The following is a 27,012-nucleotide window of genomic DNA, read 5'->3' as shown; positions in this document are numbered from 1 at the left end:
AAGAAAACATCCATTGAAATGTACCTCCGGGTTACAGCTGTGGGGAACGGCGTTTAAACGTGCAGGTGCGATGGACACAGGCCGGGCCCGTGGTAGCTGCCGGCTCCGGCCTCGGCCCCTGTGATCCCAAGACCGAGAGCCTCCAATGCGGTGGCTTGTACTTTTTCAGAAGCTGGTGTCAGGAGAGCCCAGGTGCCCCATCCCGACATCCCACACGTGTTCCGAAAAGGATCTGCAGAAATAAAGTTCTGAGCTAGAATAAAGCGTGTGGGTCTTGTGAAGGAACTGTTCATCCCTGAACCTCGGTAAGGGTGGACCCTGGCGTCCTGGGATTTTGAAGAATACATGGGGACCACAGAGCGGGTTCAGGGTGTGCAGGCGGCCTCTGGAGACTCTGGTGGGTGCTCTAAGCTCGCAGGTGCCGTCCTGCTGGGGCCAGGGCCCAGCCCTCCCCTGCCCAGGTCGGAGGGTCTCTTCCATCGCAGCTCCATGCTGGGGCTGAAGCCAGGCCGGCAGCTCCTCCCTTGGCTGTACCCCCAGATGTTTTCCTTTCAGAAAGGAGCAGAATTGCCTGGAATTCCTCTGGTCGACCTTGGGGCCGTGGTCAGGGGGCAGCTGCCGCCCTGACACCTCAGCAGTGGTCTTCATGGGGCGGCATGTCGGGAGGGGAGCCTACCTGCTGCTGAGGAGGGAGGTGGGGGAGGGGCCCTCGTGCTGGCCCCGGAGGGCGGGATCGCTGGGGGCGGGGCCTGGGCGAGGGCGGGGCTCGGCCCTGACCGAGACCCTTGGCCTGTGCCCCCCTGGCCGCCCAGCCCTGGCCTGAGGCCACACTTCCGAGTTACCACCTGGACTGGAGATCCTCGTCACTGTGGCTTTGCTGAGTGGCCAGCGGAGCTTCTTTTCTGATGAAATGGAAGTTCCTGGACTTTCTAGAAAATTCAGTTCCTGAAGACAGAGGCCCTGAGGTCTCTCATCTAGATGTGGGAGCCGAGGCTGGTCACCCGGGGCCACCCCCCGACCCCGCCCTGAGAGGGAGCTGGAGGGTCTGGGTCTGGGTGCGTCAGGACAAGGCGGGGCCCCTGGGAGGCGACAGGTGGGACCCGCAAGGCTCCGCTCGCGACAGAGGGGTGGGGGTTGGCTGGGGCCCTGGTGCTGGCAGAGCCGGCTGGCAGCTTTTCGATGGCTCATTTGCTCCGGGGTGCGTTTCTGCTCTTCCTGGTCTCGCGGGCGCCCCCTGCTGACCTGACACAGAGGCCACCTGCCTGTGCTGCTTCCAGGCGGGTTCCCAGATGTGCCGCCACCTCGCTGGGTCCTGTGTTGATTTGAATTTGAGGGGTTTTGTCCTCTTCAACCAGGTGTGTGTTTTCTTCTGCTCTTTGGACACTGTGACAGTGACGCCCCCAGGGTGCCGACCGGGGTGGGGACCGAAGCCCCACAGGCACCCACCTCCCAGGGACGAGGAGGCTCTGGCTGTGTTGAAGTGCCCGGGGAGATGCTCGTACATTTTGTATTTGCCGTATATACGTGTATTTATGTACACACGCTTAAAAGCACAGCTTGGGAGCTTACATTGAAATGGAGATTTTAAAAGGAGCTGTGAGTGTAATTTTTAACTGCTCATTTGAAAACTTTTATGCTGCTGCTTTTATCAAACTTTTAAAAGATGGAAGCAAACATACACATTTGCCTCCTTCTAAGTCAAATCCCAGATGTTCAGCCGGCGAGGGGGGCATGACCCACCCCCCCGACACCCCGACACCCGTCCTGGGGACCGCCTCCCCAGCCAGTGTGTCCTGACTTGGCCCCTGTGTGCTGGTTTCTCCCAGTCGGTCTGCTGTGGGCGGAGCCCACGGGGGTGCCCGCCCCTTCCCCAGCCGTAGGCTCTGTCCTGACCTCGATGGGCCTGGCCGCCAGGACCCTCGGCGCCTGCCTTCTGGTGCTGGTGGCATGTGTGTCTTTGGTGTAGACCTAGAGGTGTTTCTAGGGGCGTGTCTGTTTCCTGCTGCTATGACGAATCGCCGCAGACTTAGTGGCTTGAAGCAGCCCAGCTATTATCTCTCGCCCAGATGTCGCCGATTCGCAGGGCCGGATCCTTCTGGGGGCTCAGGGGAGACTCCCAGTCTTTTCCAGCTTCCAGAGGCGCCACGTTCCTTGGCCCGTGGCCCTGTGTCACTCGGACCTCAGCTCTGGTGCCGCATCCCTTTCGCTGGCTCTGGCCCTCATGCCTCCCTCTTCCTCTGAGACGGACCCTTGTGTGGACAGGGACCCCTGGACTGGCAGGGTGATCTCCCATCACACTTGCAAAGTCCCTTTTGCCACGTGAGGTGACATGTTCACAGAGATTAGGACCCAGACACATGGGGACCATCATGGGAACACAGATAATAACGAGGTGTTTTGGTGAAAACTGCCATTCCCTTTCCTATTGTTTTAAGTACGATATACATTCAATAAACTGCACAGGGCTTCCCTGGTGGTGCAGTGGTTAATATCTGCCTGCCAATGCAGGGGACACGGGTTCAAGCCCTGGTCCGGGAAGATCCCACATGCCGCAGAGCAACTAAGCCCGTGCGCCACAACTACTGAGCCTGCGCTCTAGAGCCTGCGTGCCACAACTACTGAGCCCACGTGCCACAACTACTGAAGCCTGAGCGCCTAGAGCCCGTGCTCCGTAACAAGAGAAGCCACCGCAATGAGAAGCCCACGCACCGCGACGAAGAGGGGCCCCCGCTCGCCGCGACTAGAGAAAAGCCTGCGCACAGCAACACAGACCCAATGCAGCCTAAAATAAAATAAATAAATTTACAAAAACAATAAAATAAACTGCACAGATTTCAAGTGTATGGTTTGAATAATTTATTGTCTCTCTCCCTGCCATTTTATTGGGGGAAATATTCATACTTACAGAAAAGATGAAAAAACGAAAGTGAGCCTGCCTGCGCTGAGGTTCTCCACCTGCTCACGTCTTGCTGCGTTTACATGTTTATGCGTCTGATCATCCCACACCCACCTCGTTCTCTGAATTTCAGAGGGCTGACACCAGCACCTCGTCCCAGCCCTCCGGCCAGCCTCTCACCAGAGCCCACATTCTCCACACCGTACACGTGCCTTTGGATGACGGATGTCCCCTCAAGACATCCCCTCAGCCTCTGGACACCCCCCACCCCACCCCGCCTCCTGCCAGCCTGGGGGTCGCGAGGGAGGGCCTCACACAGGGTGTGCTGTGTGGCCCGCCTGTGTCCATCTTGAGATGGTGCAGATTTGCAGTCACTTGTGAGAAGTGATGCAGTGAGAGCCCGTGCACCTGTTGGGTAGCTTCCCCCAACGCTGACGTGTCAGCATCACGGCCAGGACACCAGCCTGGCCCCGCACAGTCACCACCAGGGGACCCCGGGCCGCTTCCCTCCACAGCCTCGGGAACTTCTCATCTGTCCCTGGCTGCGATTTCCAACATGCTCTCAGGGTTCGTTCAGGCCGCCACGTGCGTCCACCGGTCATCCTTTCACTGCCAAGGTTCCTCCGTTCTCTGCTGTAACACCCCTGCTGATGGACGTTTGGGTTGTCTGGGTGATTTCCGGCAGTCAGGATCAAGCTGCCGTGAACGTCCCAGGACGAGTATCTGTGTGATTTCTCTGCATTGCTCCCAGGACTGGGCTGCTGGGCCGTCGGGTAGCGTGCGTGCAAGAAACCAGGGGTGTGTGGGATGTACACTCATGTCAGCGTCCCGCACACCGTGGATTGGTTTGTTTTTAAATCGTAGCGGTTCTGGAGGGCGTGGGGGCATCTCCTTACGGTTTTCTTTCTCTTTTTTTTAACATCTTTATTGGAGTATAATTGCTTTACAATGGTGTGCTAGTTGCTGCTGTACAACAAAGTGAATCAGACATATGCATACGAATATCCCCATTCCCCTCCCTCTCGCGTCTCCCTCCCACCCTCCCTATCCCACCCCTCTAGGTGGACACAAAGCGCCGAGCTGATCTCCCTGTGCTATGCGGCTGCTTCCCACTAGCTATCTATTTTACATTTGGTAGTGTATATATGTCCATGCCACTCTCTCACTTCATCCCAGCTTACCCTTCCCCGTCGGGTTCGCCAGCCTCCCCTGTCTTCCTCTGAGCGGTCTCTGCTCAGGGCTGTGCATGGTGGCGGGTTTGAGAGCTGGGCTGTCCAGCACCCTGTGCTGGCCGGGGTCCCGCTCTGACGACGAGCATTGTTTCCTAGTTGCCATTGACCCCTCTTCTTGGGGAAGCGTCTTCTGCTGAGTAGAGCGTCCTCCGAGTGTCCTGGCGGCAAGTCCTTCGGCAGGTGTGCGCTCTGAAAGCACTGTCTCTCAGCCTTTGGCTCGTTTCTTCCTGTAACGGTGTCTTTTGAAGAGTGTGCACATTTTAAATTTTCATGAAGGCCAGTATGGGAACGTTTTTCTTTTGTGGTTCATGCTCTTTGGGTCTAATCCAAGGGACCTCTGCCTAAGGTCACAGAGATGTCTCCCGTGGTTCCCCTGGAGGATTGGGTGTGACTACAGGCCTGAGATGCGCGTTGCTCTTTGCGTGTGGCAGGCGAGGGGCCCACCGTCACGGTCACCTTCTGCGTGTGGTGTCCAGCTGTTCTGATGCCACCTGCCCATGGAACTACCTTACTAACTGTATATATTTTTTTAATTAAAGAGAATTTCTTCTATGAGGTGAAAACATTTTGGTAGTTAAAGAAAATGAGGTAACTTGATTTTAACTTGGATACAGAAGCACTTAAGAAATAATACACCTTAGACACATAAAGTAAGAAGGTAGATTTTGGACAAAGTGCATAATTACAGTTTTTTGAACTTTCTTTTGCATTGTTTGTGAGATCTAGCGGAAGTTAGGACTAAGGTCTGGTTTGAGCTGTAACTCAGGAGGGTGGAGTCCCCCGGGGAGACAGCCTCGGCCCCGCAGTTTCCACTCTTCCAGAAGGTTCCGCCGCGTTGCTGTTTGCACATCTGTGTTCGCGGGGTGCCTGTTCCCTGGATGAGAGGCCGCAGGCTGGGCTGGGACATCTGCAGGAAGCCTCTCAAAGGCAGCTTGGAAGCATATTTGAGAATCGTGAAGAGTGGAGATTTGGGGAAATCTTAGAAGCCGAGTGTCTGCTTTTGACCAGGCCCTCGTGGTGAGGCGGCCCCCGTCCCATCACCCCCGGCCCTGGGCTTGTTCCCTCCTATGCTCCATCATCTGTTTATTCCCCACTTTGCAGCTCACACAGCGTCTTCTAGTTTACTTGTTGAGACATTCTGCTTATTTTAATTATAATCTCTTTTCTGCTTTTCAGCTGAAGGTTGTGAGTGAAATTTTCAGAATGTGATCATGTATCACTTATGGGAAGAAGGACCCCCCCCGCCCCAAACCCCTTTCTGCTCTAGAATCAATCTTTACATTTAGCACTTGGCCCTTTACAGTTAGACGTTGGTATTCTTCATCCTGGTTGCCTTGTTTATTAAAAAGAGATCAGCCTGGGGAAGAAGCCCTGAGCGCCTTTTCCCCTGCCCTGGGCGGTCGGTGGGGGGACATTTCCTGCCATCACACGTGTGTGTGAAATGGCTACACACACTCTGTCCCTTGTCTCGGTGGCCGGTCTCCCCGTCCAGCTGCCATGGTCTCTTCTGTACGAGGAAGCCCCCTGTGGCATCACCAGGTGACCCGGAAGGGGTCCACCGCCCCACAGCTAACAGTCGAGCCCGTCGCACCTCATCTGGCCCCTGGTTTGTCAGTTGTTTTTTTTTTATAGTTGAATTGCTGGCTCAAAGGGTCTGCACATTTTAAAAAAAATTTTTATTATTTTTGGCTGTGTTGGGTCTTTGTTGCTGTGCGTGGGCTTTTCTCTAGTTGCGGCGAGCAGGGGCTACTCCTCGTTGTGGTGCGCGGGCTTCTCATTGCAGTGGCATCTCTTGTTGCGGAGCACGGGCTCTAGGTGTGAGGCTTCAGCAGTTGTGGCACGTGGACTCAGTAGTTGTGGCTCGCGGGCTCTAGAGCGCAGGCTCAGTAGTTGTGGCACACGGGCTTCGTTGCTCCGCGGCATGTGGGATCTTCCCGGACCAGGGCTCGAACCCGTGTCCCCTGCATTGGCAGGCGGATTCTTAACCACTGCACCACCAGGGAAGTCCCTGTCAGTTTTTTAACCTCACTATTTAAGGTTTTTTCTGAGTCACCGAGTCTGAGTTCATCACTGTTCAGAGGTAAAATGTTCGATGAGACGTTTTCAAGGTTGTCACTTAGTGGATGAGCTCTAGCAGCTGAAGGAAGGAGCCCCTGGGTCCTCGCTCAGGAGATGTCCCTGCCTGGAGGGGACTTGGGGACAGTCCTGTCACACACGGTGGCTGATGGCTCAGGCTGGAGGCCGTTCCTGAAGCTCGGTCCGAGCCTGGCTTCCCCGCTCTCCCGGCTCCAGCTGAGATCCACCTGAAAGCGGCACAAAATTAAGTCTGGGTTTAACCCGTGAATGTCAGGTTGCTAAAGGAAGGCCGCGGCTGCTAACGCGCAGGACAGCTGTACTGGCGCCACCCCTGCCCCCACGGAGTGTTTGCAAGGGTTTTAGTTTTTTGATAACAATGATCTAGTAAGAGCCTATTTTGTGACTTTATGTAACATCAAATTCTTTATCTATGAAAGGATTTGTTGCAATGTTAACTATTGCTTTCAACTCCCTGTTCTGTTTGTAGAATTTCATTTTTGACCTCATCGTCTTAATCCCTCCTTTTGAAGTCAGGCTGTGGTCTGCAAGGGCCTGGGAAGGACCTGCTCTCTCTCCTGGCGCCTGGCCGGTGCCCCCAGGTGCCACCCCTGCCCCTGCCCCTCGCCAGGCTCCCAGCCTGTCTGCCCGGCAGGAGGCTCAGGACCTGGGAGGGCCCAGGGTCGGCCTCACACCCTCTCCCTTCTGGGCCCTTTCCTCTGCTTTCTCATTTGAACAAGAAATTCTGGGGAAACTGGGTCTCCCTGCACCTCCAAAGCGGATGCCAGAGTGAGTGCAGGAGCCCACCCGGGCCAGCGTGGGGCGCCCTAGGCCGTGCTTGTGCGTGTGCCCGGCCCATCAAGATGACGTCGGAGAGTCAAGTCCCCTTAGCCCTTCTGGTCTCCTTCACAACTCTCATCTTCAGAATGACCAGTTCCTTCCAAGCTCCGTTGGACTGGTATCGTCCCTATACTGGGAGACGTCCCAAGTGCTGTTTCCAGAATTGGGGGCTTGAATTTCGACCTGGGTGCTCGGCCGACAGACGGCAAGGCTCGGGAGATGGAGGGTGCACTCGGGCGCAGAGAGCGTGTCCGCGTGTCCTACCACGAGCTGCTGGGGCTGTGCAGCTGGCTCTCCACTGGACCCATGAGGGCTCCAGGTTAGGACACGGAGTGACCGCAGGCAGCCTGACACCTCACAGGCGTGTCTGGTCTCGATTCCCTGGACGGTGGTACGTTTCCTGAGTCATAAATATTCATGTGGGAATTTTTCAGTGGACGGCTTTCATTCCCTTCACTGTCACCCTACATCTCGTGGACCCTCACTGCTCACCCACGAGCATCTTCAGAGCGTCGACCCATGAAGTGTGTCTGTGGCTCGTGCTTGCCGGTCCCCCCCGCCCCTTGTTTCATGGCAGTTAGCAGCCGGTTCACCGTTTCATGGCAGTTCTCAGTAACAGACCCCAGACATCCTTCTTCGAAACCCAACTTTTAGCTTTTCACATGTGGTTGGAATCTTTCAGCTAATCTTGATTTCTTTAACACGCTTTTGAACTTAAACTGTTAATATAATTTCATTAAAATTTTGGTTTTGAAATCTGGTGTTTTTTAGTTTTCAGTCTGTTATGGGCTGAATGTTTGTGTCCCCTAAATTCATGTGTTGAATCCCTAGCCCTGGTGTGGCTGTATTTGGAGATGGGGCCGGTGAGAAAGTCATCAGGATAAACGGAGGCCCTCGGCATCTGCGTCGCATCAGAGCCTGCCCTCCGTCGGCCCACCCACCGAGGTGAGGCCAGCGGGCAGGTGGCCGTCTGCAAGCCAGGAACAGGGCCCTGCTGGACCCAGATCCTGGCCTTTCCAGCCCCGGAACTGAGAACCGCTTAAGTCCTACAGGAGCCCGTGCAGACAGAGGCAAAGCCTTCATCTCAGTTTGATTTAATCCCTACACTTAGTGGCTAGAAACGCAAAGTCAGTGCTGATATAGCATTTAGGGACTGGCAGGAAAATATGAAAAGGCTTATAGTTCGAAAAGAAGAAAGTGTCCTTCCGGAGCTTCGGCCAGCAGTAGCCTGACGCTACACCTCAACGGTGTCCTGAGTGTCTCGTATCCTTGGGGAGACGTTACACCCATCCAGGTGGTGGCACCCAGGGTGTGCTGCCCTGTGGGACGTGACGCCCCTGGTCGGGGCCCCTGTGATGTCTCAGCCTGTTCCCCGGGGCCCTAGTGCCCCCAGGGCGCTCGACACCTGAGGGGCTCTGCTGAGGTGGGCCCACCCCACACCCCAAAACCCAGTTCCTATGCACCTTGCGTGGACAAATGTCCCTTTCCAGTTCGGGAGTGTCTGTAAACATCGGTCAGTGGCCATGTGTCCCCAGGGTGCCTGGGGCCCTGGCTCCTGGCACCGCCTACCCTGGCTCTTCAGTTCTGGTCCTGACTCCGGTCCAAGGACCACAGTCAGAAATCCAGTCTGTTGCAGTTATCGAACTGTTGTGTGAAAGCTGTCTGAGGCATTTTGGGTGAGTCTGGTGGGTTGGCTGATGGTGGTTCTTGCCTCCGTGCCCTCTGGTTCTGCAGCTTCGAGTAATTTCCTCCAACACGAAGGCGCACCGTGAAGCAGGCTGGGTCTGAGTTTTCTCGTGCACCCATCCGGGCGGCTAAGGAGTGGCCTCGTCACGGAAGTCGCTCTGCCCTCTGGGGGCCGTCATGGGGCAGGCTGGCCGAGCCCCTTCAGGACAGAGGGGACCCTCTGTCCTCCCGCGTCTCCTGGGGAGGACCCCCGGGCTCTCGCCCTCGTCGTGTTCGGTTCAGCTTTCTGGAGCCTCCTGTGTCTTTGCCTCGGCGCTCAGCACCGCCCTGGCGTGCAGGTCTCTGCGGGGAGCTCGTGCGCCCCCAGGCCCCCGCCGTCCTTGCCTTGCACACCTGGCTCCGCGGACCGGGTCCCGCGCTTTGTGAGCGGGCGGTCCACCCACCACCCTCCGCTCACCTCCAAGCATGTGTCTGTGGGAAGAGCCATAGAACCACCACATGGGGCCCCCTGTGGTGCCGCCTGGCACCTGCTGGCCCCACTTCCCAGGTGCACGAGGCTGTGTCCGGTCCTGACGCTCAGGCTGGTTCGGGGTGTCTCTGATTTCCGCAGCCTTGGGCCCTGATTCCCTGGGTTCTGAGGAGGGACCTGTCGTTTCCGGGACCGGCTCACGGGCCCGTCCCACATTTGAGGCTGCCCAGCTTCCCCCCGCCACCAGTGACCCCGCTGCCCCCTCCCAAGACAGCCTGGGGGTGGGAGGAGAAGGGGGCCCGTCCCTTTCCCCCGCCTGCCTTCCCCTCCTCTCGGGAGTGGTCTCGCTTCCCCATTTCTGTTGGTTTCTCGAGTCACCACTTGTCTCCAGGGGGCCCTGGCCAGGCAGCAGCTCTCCCTGGGGTCCGTCTGGCGCCGGCCCGTTCTGGGGGCACCTCCGTGGCCCAGATGGTACAGGAGGCTCCCGGTCCTGCCTGTGCGGCCCTGAGCTACAGGTTGTCACAGATCCTGTTAGTAGCAGCTTTCTTGAGACGCAATTCCCACTGCTGACGACTCACCCATTTAGAGTGTGGTTTGCTGGGTCCTCGTCTCTTCACAGGGCTGTGCAGCCGTCACCACAGTCGACTTTAGAACATTTTCATCGCCCCAGAAGGAAACCTGCACCCGTAACAGTCACCCCAAGACCTGCCCCCTCCATCTCCCCCGGCCCTTGGCAGCTCCCAGTCTCCTTCTGTCCCCGTGGATTTGCCTTTTCTAGGTATTTCACCTGAGTGCACTCGGACAGTGTCTGTCCCTTTCACCGGGCATAACGTGTCCGAGGTCCACCCGCATCGTAGGCTGCACCGGTGCGTCGTTCCTTTGTACGGCGGAATCATATTCCTCTGTGTTTATCCTTCATCGGCAGGTGGGCGTTTGGGCTGCTCCACTTCTTTTTTTTAAAATTTTTTTTAACCAAACCCAGTTTTCATTTATCTATTTATTTTACTTTTAATTTTTTTATTTTTTGTGGTACGCGGGCCTCTCACTGCTGTGGCCTCTCCCGCTGCGGAGCACAGGCTCCGGACGCGCAGGCTCAGCGGCCATGGCTCACGGGCCCAGCCGCTCCGCGGCGTGTGGGATCTTCCCGGACCGGGGCACGAACCCGTGTCCCCTGCATCGGGAGGCGGACTCTCAACCACTGCGCCACCAGGGACGCCCTGCTCCACTTCTGACCGTCAAAGGTGCTGTTGCTCTGAGCGTGGACGCGGGTCTTACCCCTCTTGGACGTCCTCCCACCAGTGGAAATGCCGGGCCGCGTGGCAACTTGGTGTCCACCTTCTGAGGACCCGCTAAGCTCTTGCACCGCGGCCACATCATTTCACGTCTTTACCAGCAGCCTGGAGGGCTCCAGGGTCCCACGTCCCGTTGGCACTTGTGGGTGGCAGCCGTCGCAGAGGGCGTGGGAATGGCGTCCTGGCGCTGAGTCGCTTTTCCCTGGTGACGAACGGCGCCGAGCACTGCTCACTGGCCGTTTGTGTGTCCTCTTCGGGCAAATATCTGTTCATGTCCTTTGCCCGTTTTTAAGCTGGGGTGTTTGTCTTTCTTTGGAGCAGTAAACTCCTCTGTAGTGTCTAGACGGGCTCTCGTGTCAGGTGTACAGTTTGCAGATGTTCTCTCCCACGCATCCTCTCACTGTGTTGATGGTGTCCTTCGAGGCCTTCAGGGGTTTAGTGTTTGACGAAGTCCAGTTTAGTATCTGTTTTAGTGCTTGTGCTTTTGGTGTCGCAGCTGAGAACCCGTGGCCCAGCCTGAGGCCGTGGAGGTTTTCTAAGGTTGTGTAGTTTGGGCTTTTTGATCCATTTTGAGTTGCCCCTTCTCTGAGGGATGAAAATACCCAGATGTTCAGCCCCGGCGCAGACCCGCTGTCCTGGGTGGGCGCCCATCCCCGGGTTCTGGGTTGAGCCCCACGCGAGGTCTTGGCTGTGATGTCACCACCGTCCTGGGACTTCGTGTCAGGCCGGGATCGGCCTTGAGGCCAGGCCGCTGGGGTTCAGGACGCTCGTGGCTCCGGCTTCTCCTAAACTTGCCTGCTTGCTGTTCGGAGGGTCCTGAGTCGCGGGCGAGGTCTCTGACGTGTGTTTCCCTCCCCAGACGCGGACTTGACCGTCGCTGAAGCCAGCAGCTCCGACAGCCGCGGGGAGAGGCCCGAGCTCTACGCGCATGTGGACGAGGGGCTCCTGGGAGGAGAAGGCAGCTACCTGGGAGCCCCGCTCACCCCGGAGAAGGACGACGCGCTGCACCAGGCCACCGCGGTGGCCAACCTGCGGGCGGCGCTCATGAGTAAGAACAGCTTGCTGGCCCTCAAGGCCGACGTGCTGGCGGACGACAGCTCCCTGCTGCTGGAGTACCTGCCCAAGGGCACCCACTCCCTGTCCCGTAAGTGCCGCGCGGGCGCGCAGTGTGGGCGGGAGTGACGCGCCTCAGCCCGCGACGGATGTGCTGAGGGTGCGTGCGTGTGGGTCGTGGCGGTCGAGGGGCCTTCGGAGAGGAGGCAGCGCTGTCGGGGCACCGGGAGGGAAGCGGCCGAGTGCCTGTGCGGACGTTCGTACTTGAAATCGAGGCATCTAACCCTAAACCCTGAGCGGGCTGACAAGTGCTGGGCCGTGCGGGCCCGGGACAGGGACCCCTGCGCTGGGGAGGCCTTGGGACGTGCCGGGCTCGGGCTCCCGCTGCTGGCCTCGCCCCCGCCGGTGCCGACTCGTCCTGCCTGGGGAGCGTGGCCAGGCTGCAGATCCTCGCTTCCTACCAGGCAGTGCCGCGGGCACGTGAGATTTAACGAGGATTTGGGCGTTGTGTTTACACCTTGAGTGTCTCCAGCTAAATTCCAGTTGCTCACAGCAAATAACAGAGTACCCTAAGGAGCGGGTGAGGTACAGCGGTGCTGGCCGAGGGTCCCCAGGCGCCGGCCTGGGAGGGTGCCACGCCCCCTCGGCTCGGGTGCCCTGACACCATCCATCCTGGGTGCCCGGGTCCTGGGTGTCTGGGGCAGTGTGACCGTGTCTCCGGCGTCCCGAGAGAAATGCTCTGCTGGGTTGGTGTCTGTGAGGGAGAGTCGGGTGTGGCCCCGTTTCCCTCTTCGGGGCAGAGTGACACACCCCAAAACAGGCGGCTCTGAGTGCAGAGGGCGTGGGAAGGGCCCCGTCCCAGGGCCCTGCGGTCCAAGCGTGCACGGCTGGCGGGGCTGTGTGTGGGTCCCTGAGCACCGCTGAACTAAGCAAGGGGAAAACTGCAGCCAGTGTTGGGGGTCTGGGGAGCGTGTCTTTCCTTTTTACTCTAATCTTAAAAACAATATTTTCACGACTTTGTTTTCACGAGCACTAAAATATCCTAAGGGTTGTGATGAAAATTGCTTGTGGCTAATAAAGTCTGACCGTGGAGAATAGCATCACGTTCTCTTTATTTATTGTGCCGGGTCCGAGGCAGGTGGGACGCCAGGGCGGTTGTAGGACTTGGCTGTGAAGTCAGATCCAGGGGTGCATCCCCGAGGCTGTTGGACACACTTTAGAAAATCCGCTTAGGCCTCATTTTTTGCATCTGAGAAATGGGAATGGCAACAGTCACTCACACAGTTGTTGTGAACGTGAAACGCGGGACACGTAAGCAAAGTGTGTTTGATAAACGCTCCACAACATTAGTCCATTTCCCGCTCAGCTCAGACCCTGAACTTGTCAGCAGACACTGTTGGGTTTGTGATGATCTGATAGCTTGAGGAGGTGGTCCTGGGGTATCTGCAGTATCTGGGGTTTAGAATCGGCGAGTCCGCAGGTGAACGTCCCGCTGAGGGGACGGCTGGGCAGCTTCACAGACGTCGTGGAAGGAGCAGGCTGGGTGTGTAACTGCAGCGCTGGACACTTGTTCTGGCCCTTTCTGGACGCTCCCGTTGGTGGGGGTGAACCCCACGTGTCAGAGGCCCCGGGAGGCGCAGCAGCTCCTCCGGGGCTGAACCGCGTTGTCACGAGGGGGACGGTTTCTCGGTGTTTCTCCTCCTGTCCCCGTGTCTGGCAGCCTTCTCCTCCGGGGTGGGCCTGTTCCCCAGGCCTTTGGTGCCCTGTGCAGAGCTGTGCTAGGGATGGGGCAGGCGTCCGGGTGGCCCGAAAGCACTGGTGCACCCGCATTTGGTCAGGCCGTTAGCCGTGAGCCAGGGGTCTGACTGTGGGGCTCTGGGACGAGTGAGGCACAGGGAGAGATGCTCTCCACTTCCAAGGACCCCCCCCCCCCGTCCTCCGGCCCTGTCCCTGCAGAGGCCCAGACCCGACCTGGCAGCAGGTGGGGCAGCTGGGCGGAGTCAGAGGGCAAGCGGTGACCCTGTCGGGTGGTCTGTTCCCAGTGGACACGCAGTCGGGCAGCCGCAGCACCCCGGGCACGTCCCCAGGCCCCGTGCGCGCACGTGCCCCCCTTCGCAGTTCGCAGGGAGCTGGGCGCGGGGGAGTACAACCCCATCCGCTCTATTTTTAGAACGTCCGTGACTAACCCGGAGTGAAGTCGACTCGTGGGTTTTGATACTTTGTTATTTCGATTATGTTTTAACCTCTTTGCTGTAAATACTCTACATTTCCCACTTTTTTTGTTAGCTCTGCCCTTACGAGAGGGCTGAGAAGTTGGCGGCTGGGAGCTGGTGACTTGGGCCGTGTCCAGGGGGCCAGGCATGGGCTCCCATGTTCCCTCTGGCAGAGAGGTTGAAGGGCTTGCTGGAGGAATGGGTTGTTTTAGAACATTCTTTTCTGACATCCCAAGGAAAATCTGCCTGTTCTGGGCATACACTAAAATGAGAAATGGAAGTATCCAGAGAAGAACTTCATTTTCCAAGACTGTGCGGTCACCTCCCTGTGGCAGGCGTTCCGTCCCTGGCGGGCAGGTGGGCAGGGGTGGCGAGCTGCCTTCCTGTGTTGAGCCGGGGCTGGGCGGCCCCTGCGGAGCGCCCGTGGGCGCATCTGCTCCGTGCCGTTCAGTTCACAGGCGCCGGCTTCTGTGCACGGATGCGACAAAGCATCAGGCCCCCCAGAGCCCCTGCATTCACCCCCTGCCACCGCTCTGCTTCCAGACGGGCCACGGTTTCCGTTCAGTTGCAGAAGTCGTCAGGGGTCGCCCGACGGGAGCGTGCGGATGGGGAGACCCCTCCTGGGTGCCGCCCACCCCTCCTGGGTGCCGCCCAGTGGCGACGTGAGCCCTGAGCCCAGGCGACCCCCAGTCCGGGGAGCACAGGGGACCTAAAAACACATTCAAAGGAGAAAACTGGATTCACACTGGGCACTACTGATGGCAAAGCAGTGGCGCCGCCCCCCGGGCTCCAGTATGGAGACACCCCCAAGCTCGGTGGGCGCAGAGCCTGGCGCACTTCCTCTGGGGAGGCCCGGAAGGGAGATGGGAGCCCTGCGCTGCTGTGTTGGGGGTCCCTCGCCCCTGGTCCGGTTCGAGGGCGTTGGGGGGGCTATTTCCTGGCTCCGGCCCCCAGGCTCCTCAGGTTGTTAACAAGATTTTTCCAGGGCTGAGCCTTTCGTTTTGTGATATTGGGGGGCCCGTAGGACTGGCGTCCCAGTAGCCGTGACTCGTGGTTGGAGGAACGGGGGAGGGCACGTCCCCGTCGCGATGTCTGACGGTGGCAGCTGTGTGGCGTGGGGTGTGCTGGGTGGGGCTCTCGGCCCTGCTGGGTCGTCCTGGTCTTGAGGGGGCGAGCCCCGCGGTGCGTCAGCGTGGCCTGCCGGGCGTGCAGTGTTGAAGAAGAAAGGGGTCGTGGTCGCAGATGTTCAGATTAAATGCAGCGAATCCGCAGGCTGTGCAGAGCCGTAACCGATGGTCCTTTCTGGAAGGTTCTGGAGCCTCCGAGAAAACCCGACTTTCCTTGCTTTCCCAAGTCTGATAGCGTTTGGCTTGGCAATTAAGTTCCACAGATGGTTTCGTTGCTGGATCATCACTGTTTAACTGATTTCTCCATAAGAGGACTTTTGTACTTTTTGTTTTGATTCAGTTTAAGTTGATTCTTTTGCTCTTATTACGTTTGCAACAGGCGGCTGGCATCCCACCGGTTAAAAGTCACTGTTCACTGAATAGAAACCGTGACCAGCATGTTCATGGCACACAAATGGAGCTATTTCCCTGAGCTGTGTTTGTGGGTGTGTGTTGATCCGGGAGGGACCTTGAAAAATGCTGAGAGAACATGAGTAACTTTGATTTCACGGGGATGAAGTGGAGATGAAGCAGCCGCCCTGGGTATTGGGGGCTGAGTGCCCGAGGGGCGGCGCCGTCCCCAAACTCCCAGAAACCCCGACTGTCCTGCGCACGTCGCCGCCACGGCTCCGGCAGCAGGCGAGGATTCCTCCTGACGGCGATGGGCAGTGCTGCCCTGTCTGGCTGGAAGGATGTGCTGCTATGGAGGAGAGCTCAGACCTGGGGTGGTGGCGGGCGGGATCTGCCCTGGACCGGGGGGCCACCAGCCGCGGGCTTCCCCCGCCCAGCTTTTCTCCGGGGACGCCCCCGACATCTATCGGGGGACAGTGGCAGCTGAGTTCGCTCTGATTGTGGCTGAAAGAGTATTTCCTTCTGGTGTTTAAAATGATCAAGGATTTTACTTGAGTCTGGCTTGATCCTGGAATCTTAAGCAATCTCTTATGAAAGGGCATTTGATGGAAGTATTACCACCCTTTTAGGTAAATAGTCAGGTCGACACACCACGAAGGACTTTCCAGAAGATCCTTCTTCAAGCACAGGTGAGCGTGTGCCATGTCCACGCCACGGGTTCTGACTTCCTGTGCAGACACCCCATTGTAATCACGTTGCTTCTGGGAGAGAGATCCCGCCCCAGACAAGTCACGTGTGGACACCCTGGCGCTTGGGAGTGGCGAGCTGATAGAAGCCCCCAAACGCCCTCGCCCACGAGATCCGGGCCTCGCCACATGGCAGCGCACGGCTCACCGCAGGATAGCCAAGGACGGTGCTTCCTGAACTCTCTACAGCCCGCCAGCTGGTGTCCGTTCACGTGGGTGAGACTCGTTTCCTGTGTCCCCAGGGCCTGGCGCCAACCCGAGTCACCTCCCTCCAGCCCCTCCACCCTCCTGCACTCAGAGCCCGGGATGCCCGCTCTGGGGACCGGCCAGACGGAGCCCAGGGAGCCGGCCACCTCCCCAGCCCAGGTAAGACGGGAGGGCGGCCAGCCACGTCGGGGCAGCCCCGGCCAGACGCCCGTCCACCGCGCATGTCCTTGTGGGCATGGCGCCCCAGAACCCGCGTGCTCAGCATGTCCTGGGCGAGCCTGTGTGGTCACAGCTGCTTTCCCGTCCACCCTCTGCTCCACAGTCCCCTCGGCCCCATGTCACTCAAAGTGACACAGGTGTCAGCTTTGCAGTAATAGTTGCAACATGCTGTGTGAAGTTAAATCTGTTTTGATATTTAAATTAAAATAGTTTCTGGAGGCATCTCCCCCCTAATATACAGACTGATGCAGCAGCAGGTTAAAAACTCAGTTCCTCAAACAGCAGCGCTGGCCCGTCTCCACCAGGGTTTGCCTCGGTGCCGATGGCTGCGTGTTTGTCCCGAGGCGTCTGAGATCCACTTCCTGTGCCTCAGGTCACAGCTGCTTATTTAAAGACAGGTCTGTTAGGTTCCACTGTTTCCCTGAAGGAAAAAGTATTTAAGGAGGGAGAGCTTGAGCACATATTTTGTAATTTGAAATAAATCAAATGCTATTCCCCGTGCGTTTGAAAACAGGATGGTTTTGGTGGGAGGGGCAGGCGTTCGGTTGACGTGGAGTTTTCGCGCGTCCGTTCATCAAGAATTAACTGCAGCTTCCTTTCCAGACGCGTGGCGGTTTCCGTGCGGTGACTGGACGGGGACACGGTGAGTAGGGGGTGACGCGCGTCTGCACTCCAATCTTCCCGATTCCATCGCGTCCCGACGGCCTGTAACTCATCTGTCTCTCCTTCTAGGTCGACGTCCCTCGGACCGGGAGGCCTGGGCCGAGGGACGGGCCCCTCCGGAGGTGGCTCCAGCAGGTGCCTGGGGTTTCCACGGGCTCCACCGGCCCGGCCAGGATGACCAGGGTCTCCTTCTGGCTCATTGTGTGGCCAGGAGCACTTTCACGGCCTCGATGGACTTGCCCAGGGCTCCACCCTGAAGTCAGCTAAGGAGCCCCAAGGAGACGGACGCCTCCGCTGCGGACAATGGTTTTGAGGCGGCCAGGCTGGAACAGGCGCTTGGCACTTGGGGGCGGACGCTTGCACGGGCCTCTCTGCCGCGGGCAGCCTGGCGTCGGGTCCAGGTGGCCAGCAGGTGATGGCAGAGCTGGCACCAGGCGTCGGTGTGAGCCTTTAGAACGGTCACTTCCCAATCCTTCACCAGGCCTGGTGAAGGCCTTTCAGTGCCCAGTGGTGGGCAGGTAGGACAGGTGTACCTCCAGCCTCCAGGCAGTGGGGAGTGCCAGGTCTTGGAACAAAAGGTCTCTGAGCCCGTTCCCTTCCAGAAAGATGTGAGGATGAAGCCCAGCCTCCACGACCTCGGAGTGCCCTGCCTGCCGCATGTGAGGGAGACAGAGTTACCAAACTGGCTGCCTCTCAGAAAGAGCACATTGTCCCTGCTGGTGTCCAGCCGCCCTGGACACGTTGGGCCCACGTCTGCGGGTGGCTGAGGGTGCAGCGACTCCAGGACCCTTGGCCAAGCAGCAGGTGGACTTAGGAAGGAAGCAGGCGGCCCATGCCAGGTTCCGAATTCCTGGAGTTGCCAGGCCCATTCCCAGCCCCTGTGGCCGTGGCCATGGTCAGGGCGTGATCCACGTGCAGCTCAGGCTGCCCACCTGCCCCAGTCCCTGCAGTCTTTATAATCATTAGATGAGTTCTGAAGATGGAGAAAAGTTGGGCTTTGAGAGAGGCCCAGGATGCTTGTTGCCAAGGTGACCTCACCGGAGCAGTGTCCCCGGGAGTTCAAAGACCTGTCGGTGGTGTCACTCCTTCTGAGAGGGTTTATTAAGTGCCTGTTTGCATATAAACAACATTTCTGAGAAAAGGAAGCTTTCCTTTCCTTTTTTGCTGGTCACGGTGGGATTTTTGGCTGTTAGGTCGCAGAGATTGTGTGTCCAGACGGGGTTACGCTGTTGTAGAATGCACGTGTGCACCACCCACGTTGCGCCCTGGGTTACCTGCGCCCCCAGGGATGCGACCCTGTGGCTGCTTCCCTGTTACTTGCTCGCTTGTGGGACTTTTCCCTGCGTGGGTGGAGCGTGACCTGCGCCTGCAAGGAAGCCTGCCCTGTGGAGAGGCCCCGCACTGTTGTGCGAAAAGGCTTTGTTAATTTTTTTAAATAATGAAGAAATTTCAGAAAGTTTCCGTCGTACCTAAAAGAAATAGGTTTGTTCATTGAAGCAGTATTTACAATATCCAAGATATGGAAACAACCTGAGTGTCCATCAGTGGATGAATGGATAAAGAAAATTCAGTGTGTATACACACACACACACACACACACACACACGTGTGGGATATTACTCAGCCATAAAAAAGAATGAAATAATGACACTTGCAGCAACATGGATGGATCTAGAGCTTATCATACTAAGTGAAATAAGTCAGACAGAGAAAGACAAATACTGTATGATTTCACTTACATATGGAATCTAAAAACAAAAACAGACAAACAAAAAAAACAAACAAACCGGGCTTCCCTGGTGGCGCAGTGGTTGAGTCTGCCTGCCGATGCAGGCGACGCGGGTTCGTGCCCCGGTCCGGGAGGATCCCACATGCCGCGGAGCGGCTGGGCCCGTGAGCCATGGCCGCTGGGCCTGCGCGTCCGGAGCCTGTGCTCCGCAATGGGAGAAGCCACAGCAGTGAGGGGCCTGCGTACCGGAAAAACAAAAACAAAAACAAAAAACCCATAGGTACAGAGAAGAAACAGTTTGGTGATTTCCAGGGGTGGGGGTGGGAGAAATGAATGAACTGTTTTGGTGCATTTTTTAGTTTACATGAGTTGAATTTCTTTTTCAGATATAGAGAGAAAGAGAGAGAATATCTTTTCTTTTCAAAAAGATGTATAGACGGTAAGGTGATGGGAGCAGAGGGAACATTTTAAGGTAGGCGGCCCCTGAGCTTGTTCTTAGTTCTAATATTATTTCCCTTAAAACAGTGCTGTCATCCAACATAAGAAATTTTAAGCAAGTTCATTTAGGTATTCCATTGCTTACATTTTATTGAATTTCTCATTGAAATATCCTGGCTCAGGAATTGATTTCAAAGAGTTTTGAAAAATTTATCAATATGTAATGTTAATCTTTCTTGAATACAAAGGATTGCAATAATAAAAGGTTGGTAATTTAGGTCTCTTTACTGCCACAAAACTTGCTCCATGTCTACAAGTTTACTGTGGGCTTCCTGGCCTATTACCACTTTCACAAAATGTGACTGGGTGACCTCACAAACTCGTGTACCAACCATGTGCTGTAGGGTGTGTGTGCATGTGTGTGTGTATGTGTGTAGAAATGGGGACTCCTACTTGATTGGGGATACTAACTTACTGTTTAGACTGCATTTAAAATATTTAAGAATCCAGTCTGGATCATTGTCAGTTTGGTGGTTGCACATAACTCAGGAGCTAAGAAAAGGCACCAATTTATTTTAAAGAAAGAATTCTGAAATAAAATTTGAATTTCCAGTTTTAACCATGACTAGCTTGTATTGGGCTTACCCTCCAGGCAAAAACTACCTGAAAAGCTGGCCTCCCAAAACCACGCACACATATACATACATACACACACTTACATACACATATACACAAATATAGACACACACATAGACACACACACACACACATCCTGGGGAGCAATCAGTGCAGGTGGGACGTGAAGGCTACAGTCCTTGAGGGAAGGAAGAATCTGTAAAAAAGAGTCCAGCGAACCTGCTGGAACTGAAAATACAATGTGTGAGGCTGGGATCCATTAAGTAGTTTACAGCAGTCTGGGTACCACCTGAGACAGGACGAGGAGACTGGAAGACAGAGCGATGGAGAGGATCCAGGCTGAAGCTTAGGAAAGAAAAGCATGGGGACAAGCAAAGACACACAGAGGAGCAGTGCAAATGTCTAATACATGTGTAATTGGGGTCCAGAGGAGAGAGGAGAGAAAATGGAGCAGAAGCAGTACCCGAAGAGACAATAGCAGAGAACGTTCCAAAACTGATGAAAGATATCAATCCACAGATTCAAGAAGCTCAGCAAACCCAAAGCAGGATGAACACTAAAATAAAACAACCACCAAAAAACAAAACTGGGCATGTTGTAGTCAAACTACTGAAAACCAAAGACAAAAATAAAAATCTTGGTCTTCCCTGGTGGCGCAGTGGTTAAGAATCCACCTGCCAATGCAGGGAACACGGGTTCGAGCCCTGGTCTGGGAAGATCCCACATGCCACGGAGCAACTAAGCCCATGCGCCACAACTACTGAAGCCCGTGCACCTAGAGCCCATGCTCTGCAACAGGAGAAGCCACTACAATGAGAAGCCCGTGCACCGCATTGAAAAATAGCCCCCGCTCGCCACAACTAGAGAAAGCCCGCGCACAGCAGCAAAGACCCAACACAGCCAAAAATAAATAAATAAATATTTAAAAATATAAAGGTTTTTTAAAAAAAAAAAATCTTAGAAGCAGCCAGAGGAAAAAGACATTAAGAGGAACAACATCGAGATTGACATCTGACTTTTCAATGGAAACGATGGCGCTAGTCTCTGAGGCGCTGCAGAAATGCCGAGACCAGTATTCTATACCCAGCAAAAGTATCCCCCAGAGACCAAGGCTACGTGATGACAATGTCACACAAAGAAAAGAAAACCGAGGGGATTCATTGCCGGCCGACAAGAAGTACTAAAAACCAGCCCTCCGTAGAAAGATCTTAATCATTTAAGGCAATATTTACGGCTCCTTGTGGGGTTTTTGACTCAAATCGGAGCATAACGCATGACACAAACAGCACAAAGTGGGGAGGCGGGGGCGGCAAGCTTGGCCGTTGGATGAGTCTTGCCTTTTCTACAAAGTTGCAATGAATAATGGCAAAAATCATCACGTACAGCTCAAAGGCTTATGAAGAGAAGAATGGGATAATGCGTGATTAATATGAAAGCAACAAGCAAGGAAGTTTAAAGGAACAAAACCATAAAAGGACAGAATAGAACACACATAGGGAGATGGTAGACGTCACCCAACTCTACTAATAAGCCTGTTATTACCAATGGACTGAACACTGCAGGAAAAAGAAAAGATTATCAGCTTGCTTTTTAAAGAAAATTTGTTGTTTGTAGATAACATGCTTTGCAGATAAGAGCACAGAAAGGTTTCAAGCAAAAAGATAAAAAAGAGAAAGCAAGGAAACACCAGCCTAAAGAGGCTTATTGATGTCAGCAGCAAAGTAAACTGGGAGGGGTGTTGCTCTAAGGCCACTACACGATGACAAGAGAGTTCAGTGGGAAACGCAGACCCTGAAATGCATAGGCTTGCTTCTTAAATATATGGAGTGAAAATTGACAGCACTAAAAGGAGAAAGAAACAAGTCCACAATTAGAGTTGAGAATTTTAAACAAATTTCCTCAGTAACTGATAGATCAGCATACAAAATGTCAGTAAGGATGGAGAAGGTTTGGACACAGTTTTCACATATTAACCTGGAATTCCTGGAATAAACCCACCGAGTCACAAGATGCTGTTCTTTTTCTATACAGTTGGACTCAGCTTGCTATTTTGTTCAGGAGTTTTGCATCTTTTTTCAGAGAAGTATTGGCCTGTAACGACATGGTTAACCAAGTCATACATTGCACCAGACAAGTGCAGAACATTCCAAATGCACAGGAAACATTTACAAGATAGACCAAGCGGGAATGTGACGCAGGTCTCAGCAAATCCCAAAGGATGGAATCATGCGGACTGTGCTCTCTAACCTCAGTGAAATTAGATTGAAAAAATCAACAATAGAAAGATACTAGAATAAGTCACAATGGAAATTATAAAATATTTTGAACTGAATGATAATGAAAATTCAACATATCAAAACTTGTAGGATACACCTAAAGTGGTATTTAAGGGAAATTTATAGCTCTAGTTGCACTTATTAGAAAAGAAGGAAAGTTCTAATTTGGGCGGTCAAGAAGTGAGAAAAAGAATAGCAAATTAGGGCTTCCCTGGTGGCGCAGTGGTTGAGAGTCCGCCTGCCGATGCAGGGGACACGGGTTCGTGCCCCGGTCCGGGAAGATCCCACATGCCGCGGAGCGGCTGGGCCCGTGAGCCATGGCTGCGGGGCCTGCGCGTCCGGAGCCTGTGCTCCGCAACGGGAGAGGCCACAACAGTGAGAGGCCCACGTACTGCAAAAAAAAAAAAAAAAAAAAAAGAATAGCAAATTAAACCCAAAGAAAGCTGGAGGAGCAAAACAGAGAGCAAATATCAATGAAACAGAAAGCAGACAGACAATAGAAAAATGACCAAAGCCAAACGCCAGTGCACTGAAAGATGAATGAAACAGACAAACTCCTATCACAGTGATCTGTAAAAAGAGAGGGAAGTTGATTGTCCATAAAAGGTATAAAAAAGATCATTGCTAAGATCCTATAGACGTTAGAATGATAGTAAGAGAATATCGTGAACAATTCTGTGCTAATACCTTTGACAAGTTGGAAGAAATGGGCAATTTCCCTGAAAAACACGGTGTATCAAAACTGAGCAGAGGGCAGCCCCGTTGGGCACACGGGGCTGCCCCTGCTTGTCTGGTCGTGGGGTGATCAGGCTGGGATTGTGACTCAGAGTGTGAGAGCTGGTAGAGGACAGGGTGGCTCTGGCTTGGTCGCCAGGAAGCTGTGCTCACAGCCCGGTTATTTGTCATCTCTTGGAATGCCCCCCACCCCCCCGCCCCGGGAGGGCAGCCCTGCCGTGGTCACAGGGCCCCAGACGCCGCAGGGTGCAGAGACTGGGAACAGGGTCAACGCAGACAGCGGGGGCTCCAGGGGAGGAGGGGCAGACGGCCAGCCTGACAGCGGCCGAGGGGGCCAGGCAAGGAGGCCGTGGGTGAGGGTCTGACTGGACCGTGACGTGGGCCCCGTCAAGGACGCTGGGGCGGGTGGTCTTTCCAACATGGGGACCCGAGTGAGCTGGATGCTGGCGCGGATGAATCTTGATTCCTGCCTCAGAATTAAGATGGGAATGACCACAAACCTAAACGTGGTTCGCAGGGGACGGTGGTGCTTGTGATCATGGTGATGGGCAAAGTTTCTTAAGCACTTGTTTTTTTTTGTGGTACGCGGGCCTCTCACTGCTGTGTCCTCTCCCGTTGCGGAGCACAGGCTCCGGACGCGCAGGCTCAGCGGCCATGGCTCACGGGCCCAGCCGCTCCGCGGCATGTGGGATCTTCCCGGACCGGGGCACGAACCCGCGTCCCCTGCATCGGCAGGCGGGCTCTCAACCGCTGCGCCACCAGGGAAGCCCTAAGAACTTCTTAAGAAGCACTCGCGATGAAAGTTTGATAAAATTTTTTATTAAAAAAATTAACATATGGGACTTCCCTGGCGGTCCAGTGGTTAGGGCTTGGAGCTTCCGATGCAGGGGGCCCGGGTCCAATCCCTGGTCGGGGAACTAAGATCCCCTATGCCATGCAGTGCAGCCAGAAAATTAAAAAAACAAACACACACAAAATACCCCCAAGAATAAAACATCAAAGGAAAAGCAGCTCAGTGAAGGGTCAGAAGACGTGACAAGCACGTCACAGAAGAGGGCGTGTGAATGACCGGGGCGAGGCGTCAGCGGTGGCTGGGAGATGCTGACACAGAAGAAGGCGTGCGAATGACCGGGGCGAGGCGTCGGCGGTGGCTGGGAGACGCTGATTCCACTGGGGCCCACATGTTCTTCTCAGGTGCGCGTCCGGCAGAAGTGAGAGCCTGGCCCACTGCCCGTCGCTGCCGAACAGGCACGGGGTCCTGTGGTCACGTGGATGACAACATGGCAACGAGCAAGGCCACACCTGGGTGTCAGGTCCCCACAGACCGAGTTGTAGCCCAGCGTTTGGTGATGGGTAGCCGAGCGGCCGTCGCCTGGGGTGGGTGGTACTGACCGGCCGCAGGCCCCTGGGTGTGCGGCGTCCTGTTCGGGTGGTGGTTCCCAGGCCTTTCTGCAGGTGAAAGCTCACCGAGAGGTACACTTAAGGTGTGTGCGCGTCACGTATGGTTCAAAACCTTCCGAAAGTAATTTGGACACGTCATAGCTTCACTATGTTCTGACACACGATGAGTGGCGGCCGCGTGAATGTATAAATGGAAGAACAAAGTTTGGTCCACGTTAGAATCCCTTTCTGAAATGCACTTGAAGTGCAGTGTCTTGAGAATTACGATCAGAGGAAGAGTACAAATCCAGGACAGTGACGGACTAAGGACTTGAGTGCCTTCCGGAGGAGCCTCCCCTCTGCTCACCTGCCACCTGCCAGGGCCTTCCGTTCGCTGGCGGTCCCTTGGTGTCCTGTGCGTTATCGTGAAATCGTTCTGGAATGTTCACTCGTCAGTGACGTTTACGACAGGTCTGATTCTCTGCAGGGCTGCGCGGAGACGTGGCTTCCTCTAAGGCTGCTTTGCTGAGTGGTATTCTCGTATGTACGTTTCTGCAAAGTTGTAGCTCAGTGTTGCTGCACTTCATACTTTAGATAATCTGGTGCCAGCGTCTGACGTCACTTCCTCATTTGCAAGCTCGCCGTTCATCCTGGACACTTGGTTCCAGACAAAGGGGCTCCATTTTGAGGGCAGATGGGTAGAGAGTGTCTGTTTCAATTTGATGCTATTTGTGCTTTTTCATGTATTTCAATTACTTTTTCTCTATGTGGATTTTTAAGGCTTTATTAGTGTGCTTATGGGAGTCAAACTACATGACGTTGAAAGGTTTTCTAAGACATATAGACTGTAAACCACGCGTTATGGAAGTGTTAGCTTCTTTCCCATGTGAAGTTATTATTATTATTATTATTATTATTTTTTTTTTTGCGGTACGCGGGCCTCTCACTGTTGTGGCCTCTCCCGTTGTGGGACACAGGCTCCGGACGCGCAGGCTCAGCGGCCATGGCTCACGGGCCCAGCCGCTCCGCGGCATGTGGTATCCTCCCGGACCGGGGCACGAACCCGTGTCCCCTGCATCGGCAGGCGGACTCTCAACCACTGCGCCACCAGGGAAGCCCAATGTGAAGTTATTTTAATCATAACAGTCAATGAAAACTTTCCTCAGTACTGTTCATGAAAGTAGTGGGTTGCATGGTGCCCTCCACCCAAAAGACACGTGCACATCCTAATTCCTGGTACCTGTGAATGTGACCCTTTTTGGAAAAAGGGTCTTTCCAGACATAATTAAATTAAGGATCTTAAGATGACATCACCTTGGAATATCCAGTTGGTCCTAAATCCAGTGATGGGTGTCCTGGGTGTCCTTATAAGAGACAGGAGACACAGACACAGAGGAGAAGCTATGAGAAGACGGAGGCAGAGACGGGAGAGATGCAGCCACAAGCCCAGGGCCGCCTGGGCCTCCAGAAGCTGGAAGAGGCAGGAAGGACCCTCCCCTGGAGCCTCTGAAGAGAGTGCGACCCTGCCCACACCTTGACCTCAGATGTATGGCCTCCGGGACAGAGAGGACAGGTGTCTGGTGCTTTAAGCTGCCCAGTTTGTGGATATCTGGGACTTCCCTGATGGCGCAGTAGGTTCAGAAGCCTGCAGCTGTGTGCCCAGTGGAGGCGTGGGGCGGGGGTCACGCTCATGTTCGCGCAGCTGAACTGTGTTTCTGGGGAAAAAGTACAGCACTTATGTTCAGAGATGAGTGTTTTTTTAACATGTAGGTCTGAATTGTTAAATGCAGCCTAGAGTAAATAAGTCAGATTTTAAATGTTTATAGAAGCAAAATAGAAAGCAGAAAATAACTCAAAAAAGTTATTTGAAATAAAATAACCTAAAAGCTTGTCTCCTCACCTGCCTTTTCCATCCCAGAGTGGGTGGTGCACTTGCTGTGTTCCGTGCTGACGTGAAAACCGGGGTCTGTGCTCGGGGAACCGGCGGGAGGCAGGTGTGGAGGGCCGTGCTGCTGCCTCGTCGACCAGGCGGGTTGGGCCGGGCCTGGTGGTCAGACAGGAAGGGAGACGTAGAGTGGGGGCTGCCAGGTGCGGTCCATCCAGACGTGCCAGGCTAGGTGCCCTTCCCTCTGTCCTGTCTTGGACCCTCACCCGGACCCACCTGTCTGCGGGCCCTCCGTGGGGAGGCTGGAGCTGCCACCCGGGAAGGGCTGCTTCCTCGTGGGTCCAAGAGCTGCCGGATGCTCTGGTCGCCCCTGCAGCTGGGACCCCGGCCTACAGCCTTGCAGGGAGCAGCTCTGCTAACAGCGGTGACCACCATCTGTGTCCCGCGTACCGGAGCATGGCCTTGGCCCTCGGGAGGACTGAGGGTGCGTGGCCCACGGGGCCCGACGGCCGGCATGGCCCACTTCTCAGGATTTCTCTCCAGGGGCAAAGGTTCCTTTGTAAGCACTTTGCTGAAGCATTGTTCACAAGGGTAAAAAAATGGAAACACTTTACATGTTTGTTGAACAAATCATGGTGTACTCGCACATTTAAGAACTTAACGGTTAAAAATCGTAGCACGAAAATGTGGTCACAGCCGTCATGCTGTGAACTGTGGCCGCCTTGCGTGAAGGGGTACGGGCGACTGTCCATGCCTCTCGCCTCTCGTCTGCCCCAGCTCCCAGCCACATGCATGTCGAAAGCTCCTCCACGTGAGAAAATGCCTTA

General features: G+C 55.1%; 1 protein-coding gene across 2 annotated transcripts in view; it reads left to right on the top strand.

The window, feature by feature from the left end:
• The window catches only part of ZBTB46 (zinc finger and BTB domain containing 46), a 57,202-nt gene that overhangs the window by 22,555 nt on the left and 7,635 nt on the right, over window positions 1-27,012 (top strand). For both annotated transcript variants that reach the window (XM_030841550.2, XM_060284447.1), the window contains exon 3: window positions 11,348-11,632. In XM_030841550.2, coding sequence (XP_030697410.1) covers window positions 11,348-11,632 — 285 coding nt within the window. The remainder of the gene's footprint in view (window positions 1-11,347; window positions 11,633-27,012) is intronic.

This window comes from Globicephala melas, chromosome 15, assembly GCF_963455315.2.
Source record: "Globicephala melas chromosome 15, mGloMel1.2, whole genome shotgun sequence".
Taxonomy (NCBI): domain Eukaryota; kingdom Metazoa; phylum Chordata; class Mammalia; order Artiodactyla; family Delphinidae; genus Globicephala; species Globicephala melas.
This window is presented reverse-complemented; position numbering and strand designations above follow the sequence as displayed.